Here is a 19661-nt window from a genome sequence, read left to right as displayed (position 1 = left end):
GTCTTGGTTTATATACTGGAACATAGTGCATACTTCTGCGATGGTGAATATATTCTGTGGGTAGATGGACAGCTTCAGGGATGGACTCACCGAGGTGCAGATCTTGTATCCCACTCCGAAGTCGAATCGGCATTGTTCATCCATGGAGTAGTTGATGCCGGGGAGTTCAGGAAGCTGAGGCCAGTCGTGTTTGAAAGGGTCATCCAGCAAACAATCATAGGTGCTGTAAGGAAATGAAACATGGCTGTGCTTCAGTAAGGTCAGAAACCTGAGATTATAGGTTCAATATGGAGTCCTGAGTTGGAACTTTTTTATTGTGTTTCTGGTACGCCAGTAGACCTAACGCACAAGCTACATCCGCTAACAGTGACGGACGACGAAGCCGCTTCTGTTGGGTCTCTGGGGGTTAACCTCTACTTCAAAAATCGATCTGACAGGACACTGGAGAAGCACTATTATGTTGACGTTGTGCTAAAAGGAGTTAGCCTATCAGCAAAGCTGTTCCAGCCTAAAATAGCATCTCAATGATAAACATGTAGCAGCAGCACAGATGCTATTGCTAACGTTAGCGTCCACATTTCTAAAGAAGCTCCATGAATAATCAGGAGTAACTGAATCACTGACGAGCTCAATGGGTGTAGCAGCACTTTGCACCAATCAGATGATTGAATAAATTAAATAACAGATTAAAAACAATAAATATCTCTGTAGTTGAGCTTATATGTCTATTTATTCAATAATTTAGCAGCAAAAAGGGTTTTGGTGATGGAAAATATCCTGTATTTTAAATTAAAATGTGATTAATTAATTAGACCCTGCAGTTAGCTCAATTAAAGTTCAAGGTTTTGTTTGTGTTTTTTTAAATGGGACGATACTGAACCTTTAGCCAGGTGGCCAACTTCCATCAACGTACAAAACTCTAACCAAGTCCTACCACCAATTAGAAGGTTATCGACTTACTGTTGTTATCAGTTAAGAAAGCTGCTGATACATATTCTGAGAAATGTACAGCGGTGTGTGTGTGCGCGGTGTGTGTGTGTGTGGGGGTGTGCGCGTGTTCTGTCGCCCAGCATATAACCTTATGGTGAATACCACAAGAGACTGTTTGGCCTCTTAACAGTCTCAGTATCCACATCTTATAGTAAGTATGCACACCTGCCTCTTTAAAAGACCATGTTTTCATTCTGACATCTGCCATAAAAGTTGCTCTTGAAGTTGTGCAAATGAGTGGAATACGAACAGGATGAATAGGAAGAGTGGGTGTGTGAATTATACAAGTTTATTAACTCGTTTATTAATTACCAGGAACCAACAGAAAGTTAAAAAAAGAAAATGGGTTGGGTATAGGTTGGGTATCCTGCTCTTAAATGCAAACAAACTTCATGTAAAAACCACAACAGCAGCTGTGACATCATAAATGTTGTAAAATTAATACAAATAAAACTGTTGCAAAGCAACTTATGTTGGCAGGTGAGCTTTCAGGAAGCAAAACTTCCTGTTTTTCCAACATTTAAACCATCCCAAAAATACATGATGCATGATGTATCACCAGCTCCAAAACTGGTGGCAAAGAATTTCATGTTTTTTGACTATTTTGCATGAAAATAGGTGCAGACTGGTCAGGATTACACTGTGATTGATTGCCTACTGTCACTGTTATCTGCTGTTATGTTATGACCAGAAACATCTAAACCTCAACAGCCAGAGTTTATTTTTATTCATGAGCAGATGTCAGGATTCTGGTTCCTATTTTAAATTATGAACGACGATGAAACATAAACAGAAACTGTTCAGGTTTGGATACAAGCTGACATTTAAAAAGATAACGCAACATTTACATTCAGTTCTCGTTCCTCTGCATTTGTCCCACTAAATATCTATTTATTTATGGTGGAACATAACTGAGCTTGGTTCATCCATCTATGTGATTCATCTATAAAATATGTTTCACTTTGTGATAAAATTCATGAAATAGATGAACTTATACAGTAACAGATGAAGTTTGGATGTAATTTTGTTTTAGCTGATTTTAATCTTTAAATCATTTAGATACTTTATCAGTTATAATACAGAAAACTTACAATTTAAGAAATCTTTGCTACTGTTTTACTCAAAAAAGTCTCTATGTTATTGTTATATTGTTTTATTCAGAGTGAAAACACTTTATTTCCTGCACCTCTGGGCACTGCAAAAAAATATGAAATATTTATGAATCTACAAGAGCCAAAGGAGAGGTGTGTATCGTAGGAGATGCTCTGGTAATGTTTCCTTCTCTTCATCTATTTATAAAACAGAGCAGAAAGATGGACTCACTGGATGTATCTCTTCAGCTCCTGTCCGCTGCACATGGACCAGTGGTACCGATGGAAGGCCGCCTGCACCAGCGGCGCCATGACGCTGCCCATCGCCGTCTCGTCCCCGCAGCGGTTTCCCTGGCCGTCGTGCTCCATGCCCAGCCTGCAGCCGGCGGCGGCGGAGGAGGAGGACAAGGTCATACATGGGAGATGAGTTTCACAAAGTAAACAGCTTTTACTCCACCGAGACGATGGGAGATGTGGGTTACAGTCAAATGATTTGATTCAGGGGAGATTGAGACTTTTCAGGAAATTAGAAATTTGTGACAAAGTTTTGTATCGACTCCATTTTAAACTGTGTAAAGGTGCCAAGTTGTCTTTATTTTGCTTCCAATCAGTAGGCTTTTAAAGTGGAGTTGATATCCTCCTGTTATTTGGATTCAAAACTACCATCAAGAAACATGCAGCACATTTTGTTGCATGTTTGTTACAGCTGAATTACAAAGTTTATATAAATGAGTTTTATGTGGTGAAACCAGTTAAAAAAGAAGCAGAATCTGCTGAATTTCTGACTGTCAAAAAGAAACAGAAATCAGTGTCAGTGAGTAAAACCTGATGGGTGAATTTTTACCTGCTGGCCAGATTTGGCATCAATTAAACCAAAAAAGTAAAGAAACTGCATTTGGTTTATAACATTTCTCCATCAAGGATGTTTTTATTCCCCCAAAAGCCGACGTGAAGAAACTGAACCACATCTTATGTTGTCTGACCAAGAACTAAAGTGAAGTAAGGTGGACATATTAGATAAGAAACTCTCCCTGAGGGACTGAGGCCGTCCGACCTTTTCATAAGTAAACTGACATTTAAATCTATTATTACCACAGCACAGATTTTATCCCTCGATCAGCACAGTTTGCCTCTTGGTCTTCTCAATGACCTTTGGAATCAAAAACTTTCTCAAAATGCAACACAGGTAAAAACTGAAGGTCGCTCATGCATGACACAATTCAATTACTGAGAAAACACTAAATGGGTGGAGTAGAAATCTGAGTTTTTCTGTGACTGATGGACACCAAATGTTTGTGTTTTTCACTTATAATCAGCGTTATGAGGTCTGCAAGCACTGCTCCTTTAATTACTACAAAACAAAACTTTGGAGTCGAGGTTTGGGACTGGATGAGAAATGATCCCATATTCAGCTTGTTAAATCTGTCCTGCTGCAGAATTGAATTAGTTTGTTCATCCGAGATAAATTTTAACTCAATGTTCTGCAGACTTTGATAATTGGTTTTAATAATCTCCTCCTTAAAGCCTCAAAGTTGTGATTATATGTGTCGGTTGCTTCTGTAAGTCAGAACATTACGATGTTTTTAGGGGTTTGCATCAAACAACTGACGCCATTTAAACTTTTCATAAGTAAACTGAAACGTATCCTGTTAGGATAAAACTTATCCTAACAGGATATATTAGAATGAGTTCTGGTTCTGTGTCATGTAATTCAGTGAATTTTGTTTCCTCTGTTGAGTTTGTGCGTCTTAATTTTCCTCCACTAGAAATAGAGAAATCCAGAGAAAAAGGTAGAAATGTAGGTCATTCCTGTTTAGAGGAGGTTGTGCTTCCAGCAACTAAATGCTTGAAAGAATAAGACGGGTCCATACAGAACGGCGCTGGCCCAGATTTGAACCCAGAACCTTTTTACTGCAAAGGAAACAGTGAAGAACTGGAACGTTGTTAATGTTAGCGGTTAGCGTTGGTATCAGAGTCCTGACTCCAGGTCCTCTTCTGAACAACAACAGATAAAATAAATCCTCCCACAGCAAGTTATTTAAGGTCGAGGTGCAGAATAATCCCAGTGAAGAGAGAAAATCCTGGATGGAAAGAGAAGCAGCAATAAAAATAATTTAAAAACAGGCTCTCTAGTAATTAGGAAATGTCAGCATTGTGATGAACCGACACTAAGATGGTTTTCTCTGAATTTGGTGTGATCCAGTCTGGTTTGAACATGGAGACAGTGAACTGGTTGACCTGGTTTTATTTTGTTATTTCAGATGATTTTCTTCACATAATGACAAATATCCAGTTTTCTCAAAATTTCTAAATTTAACTCGTTATCTCAAGAAAACCATCAGTAAATAGTAAATGCGGAAAATGTCCGCTCTCAGCTTCCATACCAATCCTCTCTTACCTCAAAGTAAAATAAATTCTCTGTAATCTTGAATTATTATTGGGAAATTATGGTCAAAATCTGCTGGTAGAGATTACATCCAGTTCACTGCAAGGCCTTTTCAAACCTTGTTTCAGGTTATTCCAAAGATAGAACATTTTATTAAGTGTGAGCTGCTAAATCTGAATAAATGAAAGCCGTCGTATCAGTACAACCTGCAGGGACATTTAGAAATAACACCTTAGGAGAATTTCACATAATTATGTAATCATACATGAACTTTAACGAGCGATACTTTTATGTTTTCACATGAACACAGTGTAGCTTTTAGGCTCAAATGAATAATTATTTCATCTTTTCATTTCCTTCCTTAATAATTTAAGTACTATTAAAAATAGATACCTAGATTAAATTACAACCTGAGGCAAAATAAAAATACTCGACCTCAGATGGATGACATTTTAGAAGTAAAGTAAAAAGAACCTCCTAAATGTGGAAGCTTGTTGTTTGCCTGGAGAGAAACGGTTTCTGAGTTTCATCTTCTGAGTGTTGGAGTGAAAACCCTGAAACCAGGACGACGTATTTACTGACACTGCAGACGAAATATGACGACATGTCACGAGTTGAAAAAGCAAAAATAGAACTGAGACAACTTCTTCTGTTCTTTCTCTTCAGTTCTTTCTTTATTTGTTCTGCACTTTGTTTCTTGGAGAAGCAGCTTTTAGTTTTTATTCTCCACTAATCTGGAACAAACTTCCAGAAAACACCTGTTCAGAGTTGCTTTTGAACCATAATAAATGGAACATTGATCAACATGTTGATGTATAATGATGGCAAAATGTAATGTTTACTGGTTTTCTCAACTGTTGTCTGTGTTCTGTGACTTTGTATTTTTGTGTTTTTATGATGTAAAAGAAATGTGCTACAAACAAACTTTACTCGACAGTTAAGGTGCCAATGTTAAAAAAAAGAGACAGAAACCTTCAGATCTCTGCTCAAAATGACTTAATAATACTAAGAAAGTCTGGCTGCTCACATTGAAGCCATCCACAGGACGGTACATAAAGCGTTACCTAGCAACACAAGTAATTAATACAAAAGCTGTGGCCAGGAAATGCTAACAAGTGGAGCTGGCGTTTACAGGCTGCAGCTTCCAAATCAAATCATTGTTGAAATGTTAAAGGTCTCCTCAAGCATTTCACTGTTTTCTATTTCCAGAGGGTTCAAGGACGTGTGAAGGTCAGTCGACAGATTCACCTCCTCGGTCCAGCTGCTGCTGTGAGCGTTCTCCTCGTTGTGCTGAAATCACCGATAAACATCGTCTCGCTCGTCCACCCAGGAGGAAAACTTTGTTTTTTTATTTAGTTTTTGATTTCTAGAACTGAATTTTTCTGGTGACATCTAATAAAAGTCTGACTTGTTTTATAACTAACCAGAGGATAAAATCAATGTTTTACAAGCTGTAAAGTAACAAAGATCAAAGGTTTGTGGAATTGCTGAAAATCGTGTCTAAACGTTTTTCACTGAAGGCCAAAACCGGCAAGTTGAAATCACAAAGGGGCCACAATCTAGTTTTACTTCTTTTACATAAAATTTGTGAAATAATTTCATTGTGAATTTTTTTCATTTTATCTAATAAGAAGCAAATGAACATGTAATATTTTTGAATAAAACATTCAAAGTCACTATTAGTTTCTTCCTACCAACAAAATTAAGAATTGTCTTTAAAAATCTTTAACTGGATTTAACCCATTTTAATTAGTGACTGAGTTTGTTTTTGAGTAAAAAGTCAGTGGTTATTACCATCATATTGAAATTAAGGCAAATAAACAAAAAATAAAACACTAGAAAAACATGGATAATAAAAGAAAAACACTTATTTTGTACCTAAACATTTTTATTTGATATAAATTTGTCACTGAAAATCAAATTTTGGTAACGACACTCATCAAAGTATTATGTTTGTTCAACTGTTGACTGTGTGCTGTTTTTTCATAACTTTGTAGTTTTTTGTGTTTACTATGAACCGCCTTGCTGCTGAAATAAACTTGACTGAAACTTGATTGGTTGAAAACCTCATACAAAGAAAAACACAAAAAGCCTCCATCTGCATCCACTCCATTTAAACCATTTCTAATCTGTATCCAGGGGCCACACAAAGCTACTCCAAGGACTGCAAATGGCCCCCAGGCCACACTTTGAACACCCCTGACCTAGATGTTTCAGCTCTTTTAAACGCCGGCTCAAAGACGGTTCTCCTGCCGGTGGGTCGAAGCGTCGCAGGATCTGCTGAACTGGACCACTTGGAACATGGATGTTCCTCGAAGCCGTCCCCACACGGACGCTCTAATCCAGATTACAATCTGTTATCTCCTAAATCCCGACATCCACACGATCAGCTCTGCATCCAGCTGGACTCGACCAGCCGGACCGGCTGAGCGGACCAAATGCTTTCAGTTGCAACTCTGTTGCTGATTCTTTCTCTCCTGATCATCACCGTTCAGCAGAGCCGGTAGAGAAACCAAAAAACTGCACTCAAGAAAGAGCAGAACCACTTTAACTTACTTTAACTCAAGTAAAAGTGAAACGTGTCTGTCCATGAAATGACTCCAGTAAGAGTAAAAAAGTATTTGGTAGAAAATCTACTCAAGTACTGAGTAACTGATCAAATTATAAATCATTTGATAATTAAGAATTACATCATCAGATGGACCAAAACATAAAGTTAAGAGGAAATGTTGGCATTTCCAGGACAAAAATGACAATAACTCATATAAGTAACAAAAATAAAGTCAGGCAAAAGAACATTTTTCCAAATTAGTTTCTTTCAATAGAAAAACTTATGAAAGGTTAACAGAAGCTGCAGGTGTGTCTCTGGTGAATATTTGGTTTGTTTTTCATTCAGTGGGTATAAAATCCAGACTTACTCAAGTAAGAGTAGAAATACTTCAGAATAAAATTACTCAAGTAAAAGTAAAGCATAGTAAAAAAAAATGTCCAAAAAGTTACTAAAGTAAATGTAACTGAGTAAATGTTATTTATGATTTATTTCAAGAGCTGATCCACTTCCTGAAGATTAGAAAACCGTTCTGTTGCAATTTAGTTGTGAGTGCCGCCATTTTTAACTGTTGTGTTTATTTATGGGGTGGTTTCAGTTTCAGTACAGACAGGCAGAACATTATGACCACCTGCCTGATCGCCTGCTGATATCTCTCAACAGTCCTGACTCTGACCCCGATGACCTTTGGTATCTGGTGAGGATGTTGGCCGTAGACCCATGAAAGAAGGAACATCAGTTCTAAACCGAAGCATCAATGGATCAGATTTGTTTTTAGTCAATATTCAATAATTATCATATTATTTTAGAATAAATGACACCTCATACCGTCTGATTTTAGATGGAGTTCTGTGTTTTGTTATAAGATAATATATCATGACAAGTTTTCATCACGATCCTCTCCTATAATATCTTATATTACATTAAATTTTATTTTATTCCCACAGTTCTTATGTTTTTTTTTTCAGCTCCTTTGTTCTTTTTCTGGTCAGAACCTTTTCCATTTCCAAAGCAGCTGGATGAATTAAACTGGCAGCCAATCAGAAAAATCCCCTCTCAGGTGAAGCTCTGATCACGTCACTGCGTTCAGGAGCGCCGCATCAGAACACACGGAAATACCAACGTGAACTCACACGTGTCCGGTCTCATGAGCCACGACGAACGCAGACGAGAAGCCGTCTTCGTGGTTGAGGGTGCAACTCCGGACTGGGTGGCACATCCCTGTGACCGGAGCGTAACCTGGACAGAAGTTCAGCGAAGAATTAGAAACATCCAGACCAGAAAACGTTGACTGAACTCCAACTGCTGTCACAAAAAATGTCACTTTCTCAAAGTTATGCCATCTTTCAGGTAGATGTTAAAACATAAACTAAGTTTTTGTTTAGCAGTTAATTATCTATGATTAAACTTTGACACAAATGACAATAAATGATAAAGATAAATTTTTCCACTGCAGTGACCCACTGCACTGAACAAGTTATAATATCAGTTTATTTAGAAATCACTACCAAAGCAGTGAGGAAGTTGTGTTTTACAGTAAGATCATTTTAAAACAAACAGAAAACAGAAATATTTGAAGACAGAAAAAACAAATTTACACCATTAAAACAATAAAAAATTGGCTAACAGATAAAAGTGAGAATTTAAAACGGTTAGTGATGGAATCTGCCCGATATTAACTGGGAAAGCGTTTTCAATCCTCCACTTCTCACCCCAGAGCTTCACACTTTTAAATCCATCTGACCTGCTGACAGAAGGTCAGCGAGTCGTTGCATCAGTTCAGAGAAAGCCAATGAAACACAAAGACCTATAAATGAATAAAAGAACCTTAAAATAATTCACAGCTAAACTGGAAGGCAGTGGAGCGAGGTCAGATTTGGAGCGAGGTCAGATTTGGAGTGAGTCAGATTTGGAGCGAGTCAGATTTGGAGCGAGGTCAGATTTGGAGTGAGTCAGATTTGGAGTGAGTCAGATTTGGAGTGAGTCAGATTTGGAGCGAGGTCAGATTTGGAGTGAGTCAGATTTGGAGCGAGTCAGATTTGGAGTGAGTCAGATTTGGAGCGAGGTCAGATTTGGAGTGAGTCAGATTTGGAGCGAGTCAGATTTGGAGCGAGTCAGATTTGGAGCGAGGTCAGATTTGGAGGGAGGTCAGATTTGGAGTGAGTCAGATTTGGAGTGAGTCAGATTTGGAGCGAGTCAGATTTGGAGCGAGGTCAGATTTGGAGGGAGGTCAGATTTGGAGCGAGGTCAGATTTGGAGGGAGGTCAGATTTGGAGTGAGTCAGATTTGGAGGGAGGTCAGATTTGGAGGGAGGTCAGATTTGGAGCGAGGTCAGATTTGGAGGGAGGTCAGATTTGGAGTGAGTCAGATTTGGAGTGAGTCAGATTTGGAGCGAGTCAGATTTGGAGGGAGGTCAGATTTGGAGTGAGTCAGATTTGGAGCGAGTCAGATTTGGAGTGAGTCAGATTTGGAGTGAGTCAGATTTGGAGTGAGTCAGATTTGGAGTGAGTCAGATTTGGAGCGAGTCAGATTTGGAGGGAGGTCAGATTTGGAGGGAGGTCAGATTTGGAGTGAGTCAGATTTGGAGTGAGTCAGATTTGGAGCGAGTCAGATTTGGAGCGAGGTCAGAGTTGGAGCGAGGTCAGAGTTGGAGCGAGGTCAGAGTTGGAGCGAGGTTAGATTTGGAGCGAGGTCAGATTTGGAGCGAGGTCAGATTTGGAGCGAGGTCAGATTTGGAGGGAGGTCAGATTCGGTGTGATGTCTTTTCGCTGCCTTGAACTTGATGAAAATCAGCCAGCAGCGTTTCAAGTTGGGTTTGAGAGAATCAGCAGCCTGGAAAATGTTTGAGAAAAGTTCAACACAACAAATGAGCTAAAAATTCAATCTAAAATTTGTTTTTCTGTTAAAAAGGCAGGTAAAAATAGCACAAAATTAAAAGTTTTATTAAACGTCGGTGGTTCTGCTGATGGCATTGGGTTAGCTTGACTTCTGTCTTTTTTACTCATGTTAAAAACATTCAGCGCTGAACAGTGTTTCAGTTTCCTTCAGAGGAAGACACACCTGGTGTTTGAGATAAAGAGAAGAGAGAGAGTTGTGTCTATGAACAGCAGGGTTCCCAAGGAAACGGCAGCAGAGCTCAGGCTACATCCATCCCTGTTGACATGAAAACTTTGAAATGAGGACGTAGAGGTCTGTGGTGTCCAAACTGCCGTGAATCATGTGATGTAAAAGTGCAAAAATTTTGCACCAATTTGGATACAAATAAAACAATAAATCAGTTAGAAAAATAAACAAAACTCGACTGCATTGTTTGAAAACTACTCCACTGCAGAAACACCACTGCTGGTCTCATCAACAGTGACTCTGGTGTTTCAGGACCTGAACTGTGATTCAGTTCACCTTTTGCTTTGAGCATTTCAGCTAAGAGTATTTAGAGAAAACGTGCTAAGCTCAACGCCTTCAGGCTGCACCCGACCTCTGAATTCAGTCATACTTCACATCCCATAATGCACAGCAGCAGCGACCCATGGCTCCAGATGAAGCTGCACCTGCAGCAGGAAAAGCTGCGACATGTTCATGTTGTTAAGTATTGACAAAGTAAATCCCTCCTGCTGACCCCAGAAGCGTTGGTCCCTGAGGTAACGCCTCATACCTGCTCCCACGCACAGAGGCAGTCTGGGTATTTCAGGAATTTCTTTATCACTTTATCCGACTTTTACGTCGCTGACGTCGGGCATGAATCATAATTCAGCTCCAGATGAAGCCAGCTATGGTAAATCTGGACATAAACTATGGATGAAAATGATCATTCTGAACTCATAAAAGAGGTCTGTGTCAGCAGCACGTCACATCCCACCTGTCTCAGCTCTGACTTCACATCCAGACAGATTTCTCTACTGCAGTTTGAGTCAACGCTCCACAAACTGGTGCTGTTAGTTACAGTTTCTTTTTATCAGCTTCCTTCGTCTAAAGGGTTCCCAGGAAGTCTGTCTGATTGGAAGGAAAATATGAACTTTTTCATAATATGAACTGAAACATCATTAATTTCAGTTTCCTTTGTTTTGCCACTGCATTGTTTTCCTCCATTTCATTTCATTGTTTTCATAACTTTTAACTTGCCTCACCTTGAAAGGCTCTAAAAAACAAAAATCTACGTAACAAATCAGTCATCAGGTAATTAGAAGAAATAGTTTATGTGTTTTTAGTCTTTGTTTTTTCCAATTGGATGCTTTATATTACTGGGTTTTTTCTTTTTCTTTATTCTCAGGCCTTTTAAAGTTATTTTTGTCAAAAGCACCTTCACATGAATCTTTAACTTTTCTGACTCTGGATAAGGTATTTTATTTTTTGAGGCCTTCTCAGTGTTTTAGTTTAATTACTTTTACTGTCCATCCTCTGTACCAAAGGCAGAAAATCTTCATTGACTCCAGTGCAGTGATTTTAAGGCTTGTGTCGCTTTTTGTATTTTCTATTTTTTGCCTTTCTTCCAGTCGTGTTTTGTTTTGCTATTTTTGTCCCTTATGGTCCTTTTCAGTCTTTGATAGGACTAGAAAACACAACTTCAGCCTGGTTCACATCAGCCTGAAGTGTTTTGAATGTCTTTCTGCTTTTATGCTTCTTCTCAGAGTCTAGGAGATTCTTGACAGCTTTATTGCAGAGAAACTTCATGCTGTCATCTTCCCATTCTGATGCTTTCAGACAGCGCTAAGCTTTTAGTCTTTTTAAGGTCTCAACAATCCCTATTTGTAGGTTTCCCTTCATGAGCATGGTTCTCAGTTTTTTCTTTGTAAAACGTCTTTGACAATTAACATTCTTCTTTTTTTAGCCATGTGCTGCTAAATCAGCTCTGTAAAAGTAGCTGTTTTGACAGTTTGCAGCTTGACCCCAATACTCTGTCCAACAGCAATAACAGATCATTTCAAATCCAGAAGGATTATTCTCAAATGCAAAACATTTATAAGGAGAGGATCTGGGTACAGCCCAAAACTACTGGATCACAATGAGAGCTGAAGCTTTAATGCCTTAAAAAATATAGCTTTAAAAGCCAAGAAAACCTTGCAAAGACAAATTTGCATTTACAAATGAACTGTGTGAGATGTTTTATTCAGTATCAGATATTTAAAACACAAATTGCATCGTTGTTTGATGTAATTCAGGTCACTGAGTGTCCTGCTTCTTGTTCTCAGCGCCAGATCTAATTTCACTTTAATTTGACCTTTATAAGTAGCAACAGTGTGAGAATTAATTTTCTCTTTTTCTTGAAATCTTGTCTCCACTTCACAGAGCGACCCGACTGATTTGTTAGCTCGTTTTTATGAATATTTCTGGTTTCACTTGACTTGTTTCAATTTCTTTCCTCTAATTTGCAGGTTGTGCCATCTGGGGAAAAATGGTCTCATTTGAAAATAAAATGTTATTTTGAAAGAACAAGTCACTGTTTTCTACATTTTTATTGTCTGGAATGCAGACAATAATTAATGTATCCCGTTCTCAAAGGGATATAATAGTTCAGAAGCAGTCGCCTCCAAACCATCGGAATAGTGTTTGTAAATAATAATAATAATAATAATAATAATAATAATAATAAAAGATTAGCTTGATTGAAAGGATGATGAAATAATGTGAATTTTAGTTTCATAGGAAGCAACAACCAAAATCTGAAGAAAAAGTCACCGGATAATTTCTCCACAGCCGTTAAAAGACAAAAACAAAAGAGTCAGACCATGAAGATGACAGCAGGTGTAATTTGTGAGCTTAAAGTTTATTTAAGAAAATGTGTCACTGATGCCAACATGTGGCTTTCCCAAAATGCATTAATTCACTTTCTCCAAAGTTGATTTGATAATTAGACGCTTTTCTCCAGTGTTTATGTGAAATGAACATCTTTTCTGTCAAACATCACGTGTGTGACGTTCCCTTTAAATGTGTTTTAGGGTTAACGTTTACAAAAAATAAATAATTTGTAGAGTAGAATGATTTATAGAGTTGGAGTGATAAATATAATGCAGCCAAACATTCACTGGATAAAACATATAAGGGATAGAAAACTGGGACTTTCAACTACTTCCATTCACTTTTTATTATTTTTTACACAATCACTGTATTATTTGCCTATATAAAGTAAGCTGTACTTGAAACACAGCTGTTTGGGGAAAGGTGCTAGTGTCTATGCATCACGTCAATGTTGCTAGTTATCTGAATTGGGGCATAAAATAAAATATCTATCTGAACAGTTCATCATATGTGGTTATTTCACCATCATGATGAGCTACAGCTAGACTCAGAATGCTACAGAGCGCTTTTAAAAGCCCGGGCGTGGAGCCGGTTTGATAGGTCTTTTAGCTACGCCTCTCATGTAAAATTTCTCCTAATCACCCAGTAAATCTTCAACTTTTAGATGACACTAGTTGTCTAGGAAATTTTACACAGAAAACATTCATCTCTGAGAACAGTAGATGTGCTACAGCAGATTGTTAAACCTGTAATATAAATCTTTGGCAACTTTCATAACTACCTTGTGATCATCTTCCTTCATTCACAACTGCATATAAATATCAAAAGCTACAACCCCAAACAAAACTAAAATGAAAATATGTAAAAAATGAAAAGAAATGTAATTTATCTGCAAGATGAAAAAGTAATAGGTTTCATATTTTAATAAAAATGTCACGGTATCCAACATTCAGCTTCTAGTTTGCACTTCATTGTTCTCACTTTTTCCTGCTACAGTTTTAAGCAGAAAACCTACACACAAAAATCAACCACTTGATACTTTAGAAAAGTACAAAATGTTCTTCCTCTCCATGTTTCCCATTAAATTCCTGTTGTCCGTTCACTGTCAGTGGGATTAAATTTGGTAAATTGGTCTGTTTATGCCAGCTTGTGTGAATGATTCAATTTCAAAACATGTCACACACAGAAACAGAGGAGCTTAATGATATTTTGCTTCCAGCGAGGCTCTAAACTTGTCAAAGTCTAACCGCGGCTCAAGGGAAGACGATAAAGTCCTGACAGTTTGATGCTTTGTCTCCAGACAGCCCTGAACTAATTCTGTTTGGACCTGTAGCGTCTACAGGAAGCCACAAAACCAGTCACATCTTACTGTCCTTGAATGAATCAAAGAGAACTAAAGCTGCCCCATGTGAGGATTATGATTTGATTGATATCAGCCACAAGGAAGGAGCTGCTGGTCTGTTTCTCCCAATTGATTTTAGCTTTAATTGATGTAATATATGGAAGGTGGAGAACAAAGGCTAAAAAATAAAAAATAAAAAATCTGTTCCAGCCTGCAGAACAAATCTTATATTGTTCTGAACAGGCGGAAAATGAAAGTAAGCAACCTGGCAGTTACAGAGAGCTAAAGTCTGGGTGGCTCAGTAATGACGCACAGCGACTCAGAGAATTACAACCTTTAAAATTTGTCTTTTCATCTACTAAATTTTAAAAAAGTCATTTAACCTGGACTTACGTAAAATTTTAATAAATTCCTTAAAAACTCTTCAATCACCCACCATGTTTTTATACTATTCTCTCATCATAAACAAACCTGGAGTGTTGCCTTAATTCTTTCATGGATGTTTGAGAAATCCTTTAATCTCCATGGCAACCATTCAGTTGTGCAAAAAAGTGCCTGAATGGACCTAGCTACGCCTTTGAGACGCAGCTCCTCCCCCACTCAGCTCCTTCAGACTAGCCAGAAACAATTAGCAAACACCTGGTGTATCTGCTGAGCTCATTGTAGGAGCGACTGCTCAGTGAAATGCTGGTAAAAACATCGAAGGGTTAACAGAGGCACGGGAGGCAGAAGAACAGATTCAGCCAAAAAACATGAAATGTTTTGCTTACAGAAAATCCTCACAAGAAACAAAAAGGAAAAACAGCTGAAGCCTGGATATGAGGCTGCGGCTGTCACTCATGTTTCATCTCTCTTTTGCTTAGTGGGAACCAGATCCATCACTCGCTGCAAAACGGGCAACAAAAGACACCGTTCTTCTGAATCTGTGGCGCGAACAGTGAAGGCAGAGGGACTCTAATAAATCCTCATATAAACAGGATGCTGTCATTTGCAGAGATGAAAGAGAGGGATAAAAGCTTGTGCTGTTATGAAAGGCATATTATTCGTACAGTAATGCCTGCATCTCCTGATTTTAGACATGAAAGATAAAAAAAAAAGTGAAGAGTCAGTGAAGTAGTTCAAAGTGTTTTTTGTAGTGGATCAAGCTAAAACTCTCACCTCTCAGTATGAAGGCGTCTCACACCGAGCTTTCAACATTTCCCTAAAATCCTGCAAAGTGTGAAGAAGAAAGGACTGGCAGATCTCAAAGAGCTTACACTACCCAGAACCAAACAGCAGAGATCACGCAGTACTTCAGCAAAATGGCCCCCAAGAGGCGCACTGACACGAGAATATAAACCCAACGAGCAGCCAGAGGGCCGAGAGGCCAGCATCTCTGGTAAAGTGGATGAATTAGAGAAGGCTGGACAGGAACAAAAAGGAAAATCACAAAAGACAAGATGAAAGCTATGCACACAAACCAAGATGGTGAAGCGGAGTTGATCTGGAGTCAAACAGTCAAAATGGCTGATGGCAAACCAACCGGACGTTGAACTGGTAGAACAGAAAAGTTTTTCTCTTCAGCACTGGATTTGTAACCGTCTCTCTTCACCCAAATCTAAGACTTTTGTCTTGAAATGCCACATGTCCGCAGAGTGCCGAGTCACTTCAGGCCTATACGCTGTGGAACCAGAAGTTTTAGTTAAATATGTTGGTGTGGAAAAATAAGAAATGATTTATATTCTGTACATGCATCTCAAAAGTATAGCTTAGGCTGAATGCAAACTTTAGAAACTGAGGAATTTATAGCAAACGTTCCTCCAGCTCAAATGCAACCGTCGATTTGAATCCAACTTCCATCTCAATAAGTTGTTTTAGTTTCCAAAGTCAGAACCGAGTTCATTTAAATGTAATTTCATGCAGACATCGTCTTCATCTGCATTGATTGGTTAGATTGCAGTGTTTACCTGCTTTGCGGTGAAAATTAGATATAGATTTTGTTGTAAAGTAATGGCTGTGTTTGTTCTGTTTCTTTGGAGAAGCGACGCGGTGAGTTGTCGTCCTGAGCAACAACATCATTATTATTATTAGGATGATTGGAAGATGAGCTTCTGATGGCTAAAACATGGCTGCTTTGAATTGTCAGAATAATTGCATTAAGTTTTGTTTGTTGGGAATCAATAAATTTGAAAACAAAGTGAAGACATGATGAAGCAAAACTAAGCATAACTGCATTTTATCATCTTATAACTTTACTTTCTCTCTAAAAACTATTTCCACCGTTTGGACATTTTGGGTTAGAAATTAAGTTTGAACAAAACTTTTTTTTTTGTTTTAAATAGTCCTTCAAGTACATAAGTATCCAAATAAAACCCTTTGTTTTATAAATGTCTTGCTTTTAAGACCATCTGGCTTAGATAACAAGGTTGTGGAAGTAAAAAAAAGCGAGTTGTTTAGCAAGAAGAAGAATTTGTTCTGCTTTATGCAGAGTGGCTTGTTTCCAACAGTATGATAAAAAAAATCAAGAGCTGCAACAAGTGAAACAAAGTGAGAGTCTTCATGACATGTTCCAACAAATGCATACATTAAAAAGGCAACTAAACATCATCATCTTTGATTTGTTATATACACTGGAATTAGTGAAAATATGCAAAAAGACGACAAACTTGAATTGGCCTGTCGCAATACACTTTGCTGGACAATAATTTGTCATTTAGAAAGATGTTCTGCTCAGGTTCTGACCGGCATTATTATTCTGACGATCCTCATAACAAGAGTCTACGTATTAGTGAGCTATGGAGTGGTTGTGCATGTCTCACTTTTTTCCAGTAGTATGGAGAAACTCTGACTTGTTGTTCAATCATTTAAATATGTTACTGCGGCATGATTCCCCCGTAGCAACAAATCTTCAGTGTGACACCCAAAGTGTCTTAATTGAAGCAAATTTTAAAACAGTTTTTTATTTTAACAGAGAAATGATGGAATAGTTGCACACATCCAGCAGGGTTAGCCTTCATTAAGCTAAACCTGATAAATCTGTTTAGATCTGTGTTTGTGTCTCTCAGAAGTTTTCATTTTCAGATTTTGTCATTTTCAGTGTATGTCTGTTCCTGACAGCAATGGAAGAAAAGAGGAAATAATGATGTTTTTCAAAGTAAAAAACAAGTCAGGCATCTAAAAAAAATCTTTTAAAAAAGTAACATTTTTCTCACTTATATCAGAGAATTAAAAACTTTAACTTATAAATAACATTTAACACTGGAACTAGAAAATATTACCCTCCCCCCACCAAAAAAAAGCAACTAAAGTGGATTATGTCTCTGCAACAAAAATTGCATTTAAAAAAATATTAGACAGGGAAAACAGGCAAAAGTGGCAGGTAGTGAAAACTGACGACTTCAAACTGGGCGTCAAATCTAAAGAGCAGCATCGCTATAGCGACTGTTGTCCAAATAATTATTTGATTAATTTAAATTAATTGAACCAATTAATTTAAATTAATTCAATTAAATTAATTACATTTATTTAATTTTATTATATCAATTAGATTTATTTAAATCAATTAAATCAATTGAATTAAAGAAATTACATGTATTTAAATGATTTATAAATCAAATCCATTTTAATTGATTTATTGCTTATTGTGACTAATTTAGACAACATTTTCTAATTATTCCAGATGTTTCATATCTGTGTTCAGGAAAGCAGCTCAGAGCACAGCGGGCTGACGGAGGGCCCGGTCTGAAGCGGCCCCGTGGGGCCGGCCTTACCCTGCATGCCGGTGGGGCCGAAGCCCTGGCGCGTCAGGAAGATGGCGTGGTCGTGATGTTCGGCGTGATCAGGGTCGCCTTTCTGCTGCACAAACGCCCAGCGGCAAACGTTCTCCAGACTCCGTGATGGGTTTCCTCTCTCAATGAGGCTGATGGACTGACAGACGGGAAAAGGGGAAAAGTGCTCATTTCATTTCCTCTCAGGCAGCAGCACAACATGATGGGTTCATTTTCAGCGAGGACACAAAGTAACGACGGAAACCAAACTCTGTCCAGAATCTACAGGGAAATATGCACCAGTATGAATTATTTTACTTTATCTTTGTTTGATTTGAAGACACATGAAATGTGAATATCTGATTTAATTTCAGTTTTAATACAGACAGATATATAATAATTACTGTCGGGTTTTTTAGTGATATGGTGTGGGGGTTTTATTCCTGTAAATCTGTCTGACATCCATATCATTACACTGGAAGTTTGTTCCACAAATCTGGAACAAACTTCCAAAAACTGCATAAAAATCAATGAGTAGAGAGAAAATCACACGGAGAAAAAACTGCCAGTTTATGCCAGTTTGATCAGGAGGAATGGGTTAAAAATCCAGTAAACTATTTGTTTTGTTTTCTAATTTGTGAAAATGTTTAACACAATTCCAACATGGAAAATATATTTCTAGGTTTCACATCTGGATTTAAAGAAAGTAAGAAAAGCGCACCAACAGCCACTCTTCCTAATTATTTTGACATTTAGCAAAAATAAATAATTGCAGTAATCCTAACGGACCCAAACAGAGAAATAAAAAAAGTTCATTCATGTTTTTACAGAGTGTGTGTAAAATTCAGTTTTCCTGTAAACAAACCGTTTTTTTTGGTGATGCAGGGCAGTATAACAATGCTAATTACTGATGTAAGGCGCTAAAGTCCATTAGCAAATGGTCTCCAACTCACAGCGCAACATAACCGTTGCTCTTAATATGAAGAATTCATGAATATTCATAGCAGAAAAGCATGAAACAGTTATATATTAAAAATATGGAGGTCAATGTTTCACAAAAAAGCTGAAAGATAAACGATTTATTTGGACGTTAAATCTTCCACAGCCATTGAACTGTATGACCTCCGATAGGTCACATGATCCTTTAGGGTCATCAGTGGTTTTTCTGATCTGGGAGAGGAAACTCATTAAGTTGGACTTGAGGTTTTTCCCAGATCCATGTCCTGATTTCCAATCCACAGCAGAACTCATTCTGTCTTCTCTTTTGTCTCTGGGAGATTTTACTGGGAAATCTCAGACTGGCTGTTTGGGTTTATTAATTTTAATTATCTGTATATTTACCTCGGAAATGGCTGAGCATTAAATAAAACCCAAGTACATTCATTTGTACTCACTTTAAGCCTTATTATTTTACTTTTTACTGATTTGGGTTTAATCCTATTATCTCTACTTTCAGATTGTTTGTCTACAAATTCAATACAATCTGCACTAAATCATCCTAGACAAAGCTAATTCAATCTCTGTGGGATTAATTTGAATATCAAAGCTCCTGGCTGTCAGGACTTCATGTTGAATCTTTTTCACTAGTAGGTTTGAATATTACAATAAATATCAAATGTTAAGTAGATGACCCTTGCATTTAGTAAAATATTGTTATTATCTCAAAAGAAAACTTATCTTTTACCATTCAGTGGACCAAAATCTGATTCTAATGATGATTTATGTTGAGAATGTCAGTGACTTACTTATATATGAAATTCTCCTGGAAACACAGGGAAATTTAAAAATGGATTAACATCACCAGTCATGTTTTAGAATAAAAATC

At 37.7% G+C, this 19661-nt stretch overlaps 1 protein-coding gene across 2 annotated transcripts in view; it reads right to left on the bottom strand.

Annotated features, from left to right (window-relative positions):
- The window catches only part of adamts3 (ADAM metallopeptidase with thrombospondin type 1 motif, 3), a 160715-nt gene that overhangs the window by 58242 nt on the left and 82812 nt on the right, over positions 1–19661 (bottom strand). For both annotated transcript variants that reach the window (XM_028032943.1, XM_028032944.1), the window contains exons 7-10: positions 17840–17996; positions 8149–8254; positions 2314–2457; positions 91–223 (exon numbers count right to left, since the gene is read on the bottom strand). In XM_028032943.1, the coding sequence (XP_027888744.1) occupies positions 91–223; positions 2314–2457; positions 8149–8254; positions 17840–17996 (540 nt within the window). The remainder of the gene's footprint in view (positions 1–90; positions 224–2313; positions 2458–8148; positions 8255–17839; positions 17997–19661) is intronic.

This window comes from Xiphophorus couchianus, chromosome 12 (genome assembly GCF_001444195.1).
Source record: "Xiphophorus couchianus chromosome 12, X_couchianus-1.0, whole genome shotgun sequence".
Taxonomy (NCBI): Eukaryota; Metazoa; Chordata; class Actinopteri; order Cyprinodontiformes; family Poeciliidae; genus Xiphophorus; species Xiphophorus couchianus.
This window is presented reverse-complemented; position numbering and strand designations above follow the sequence as displayed.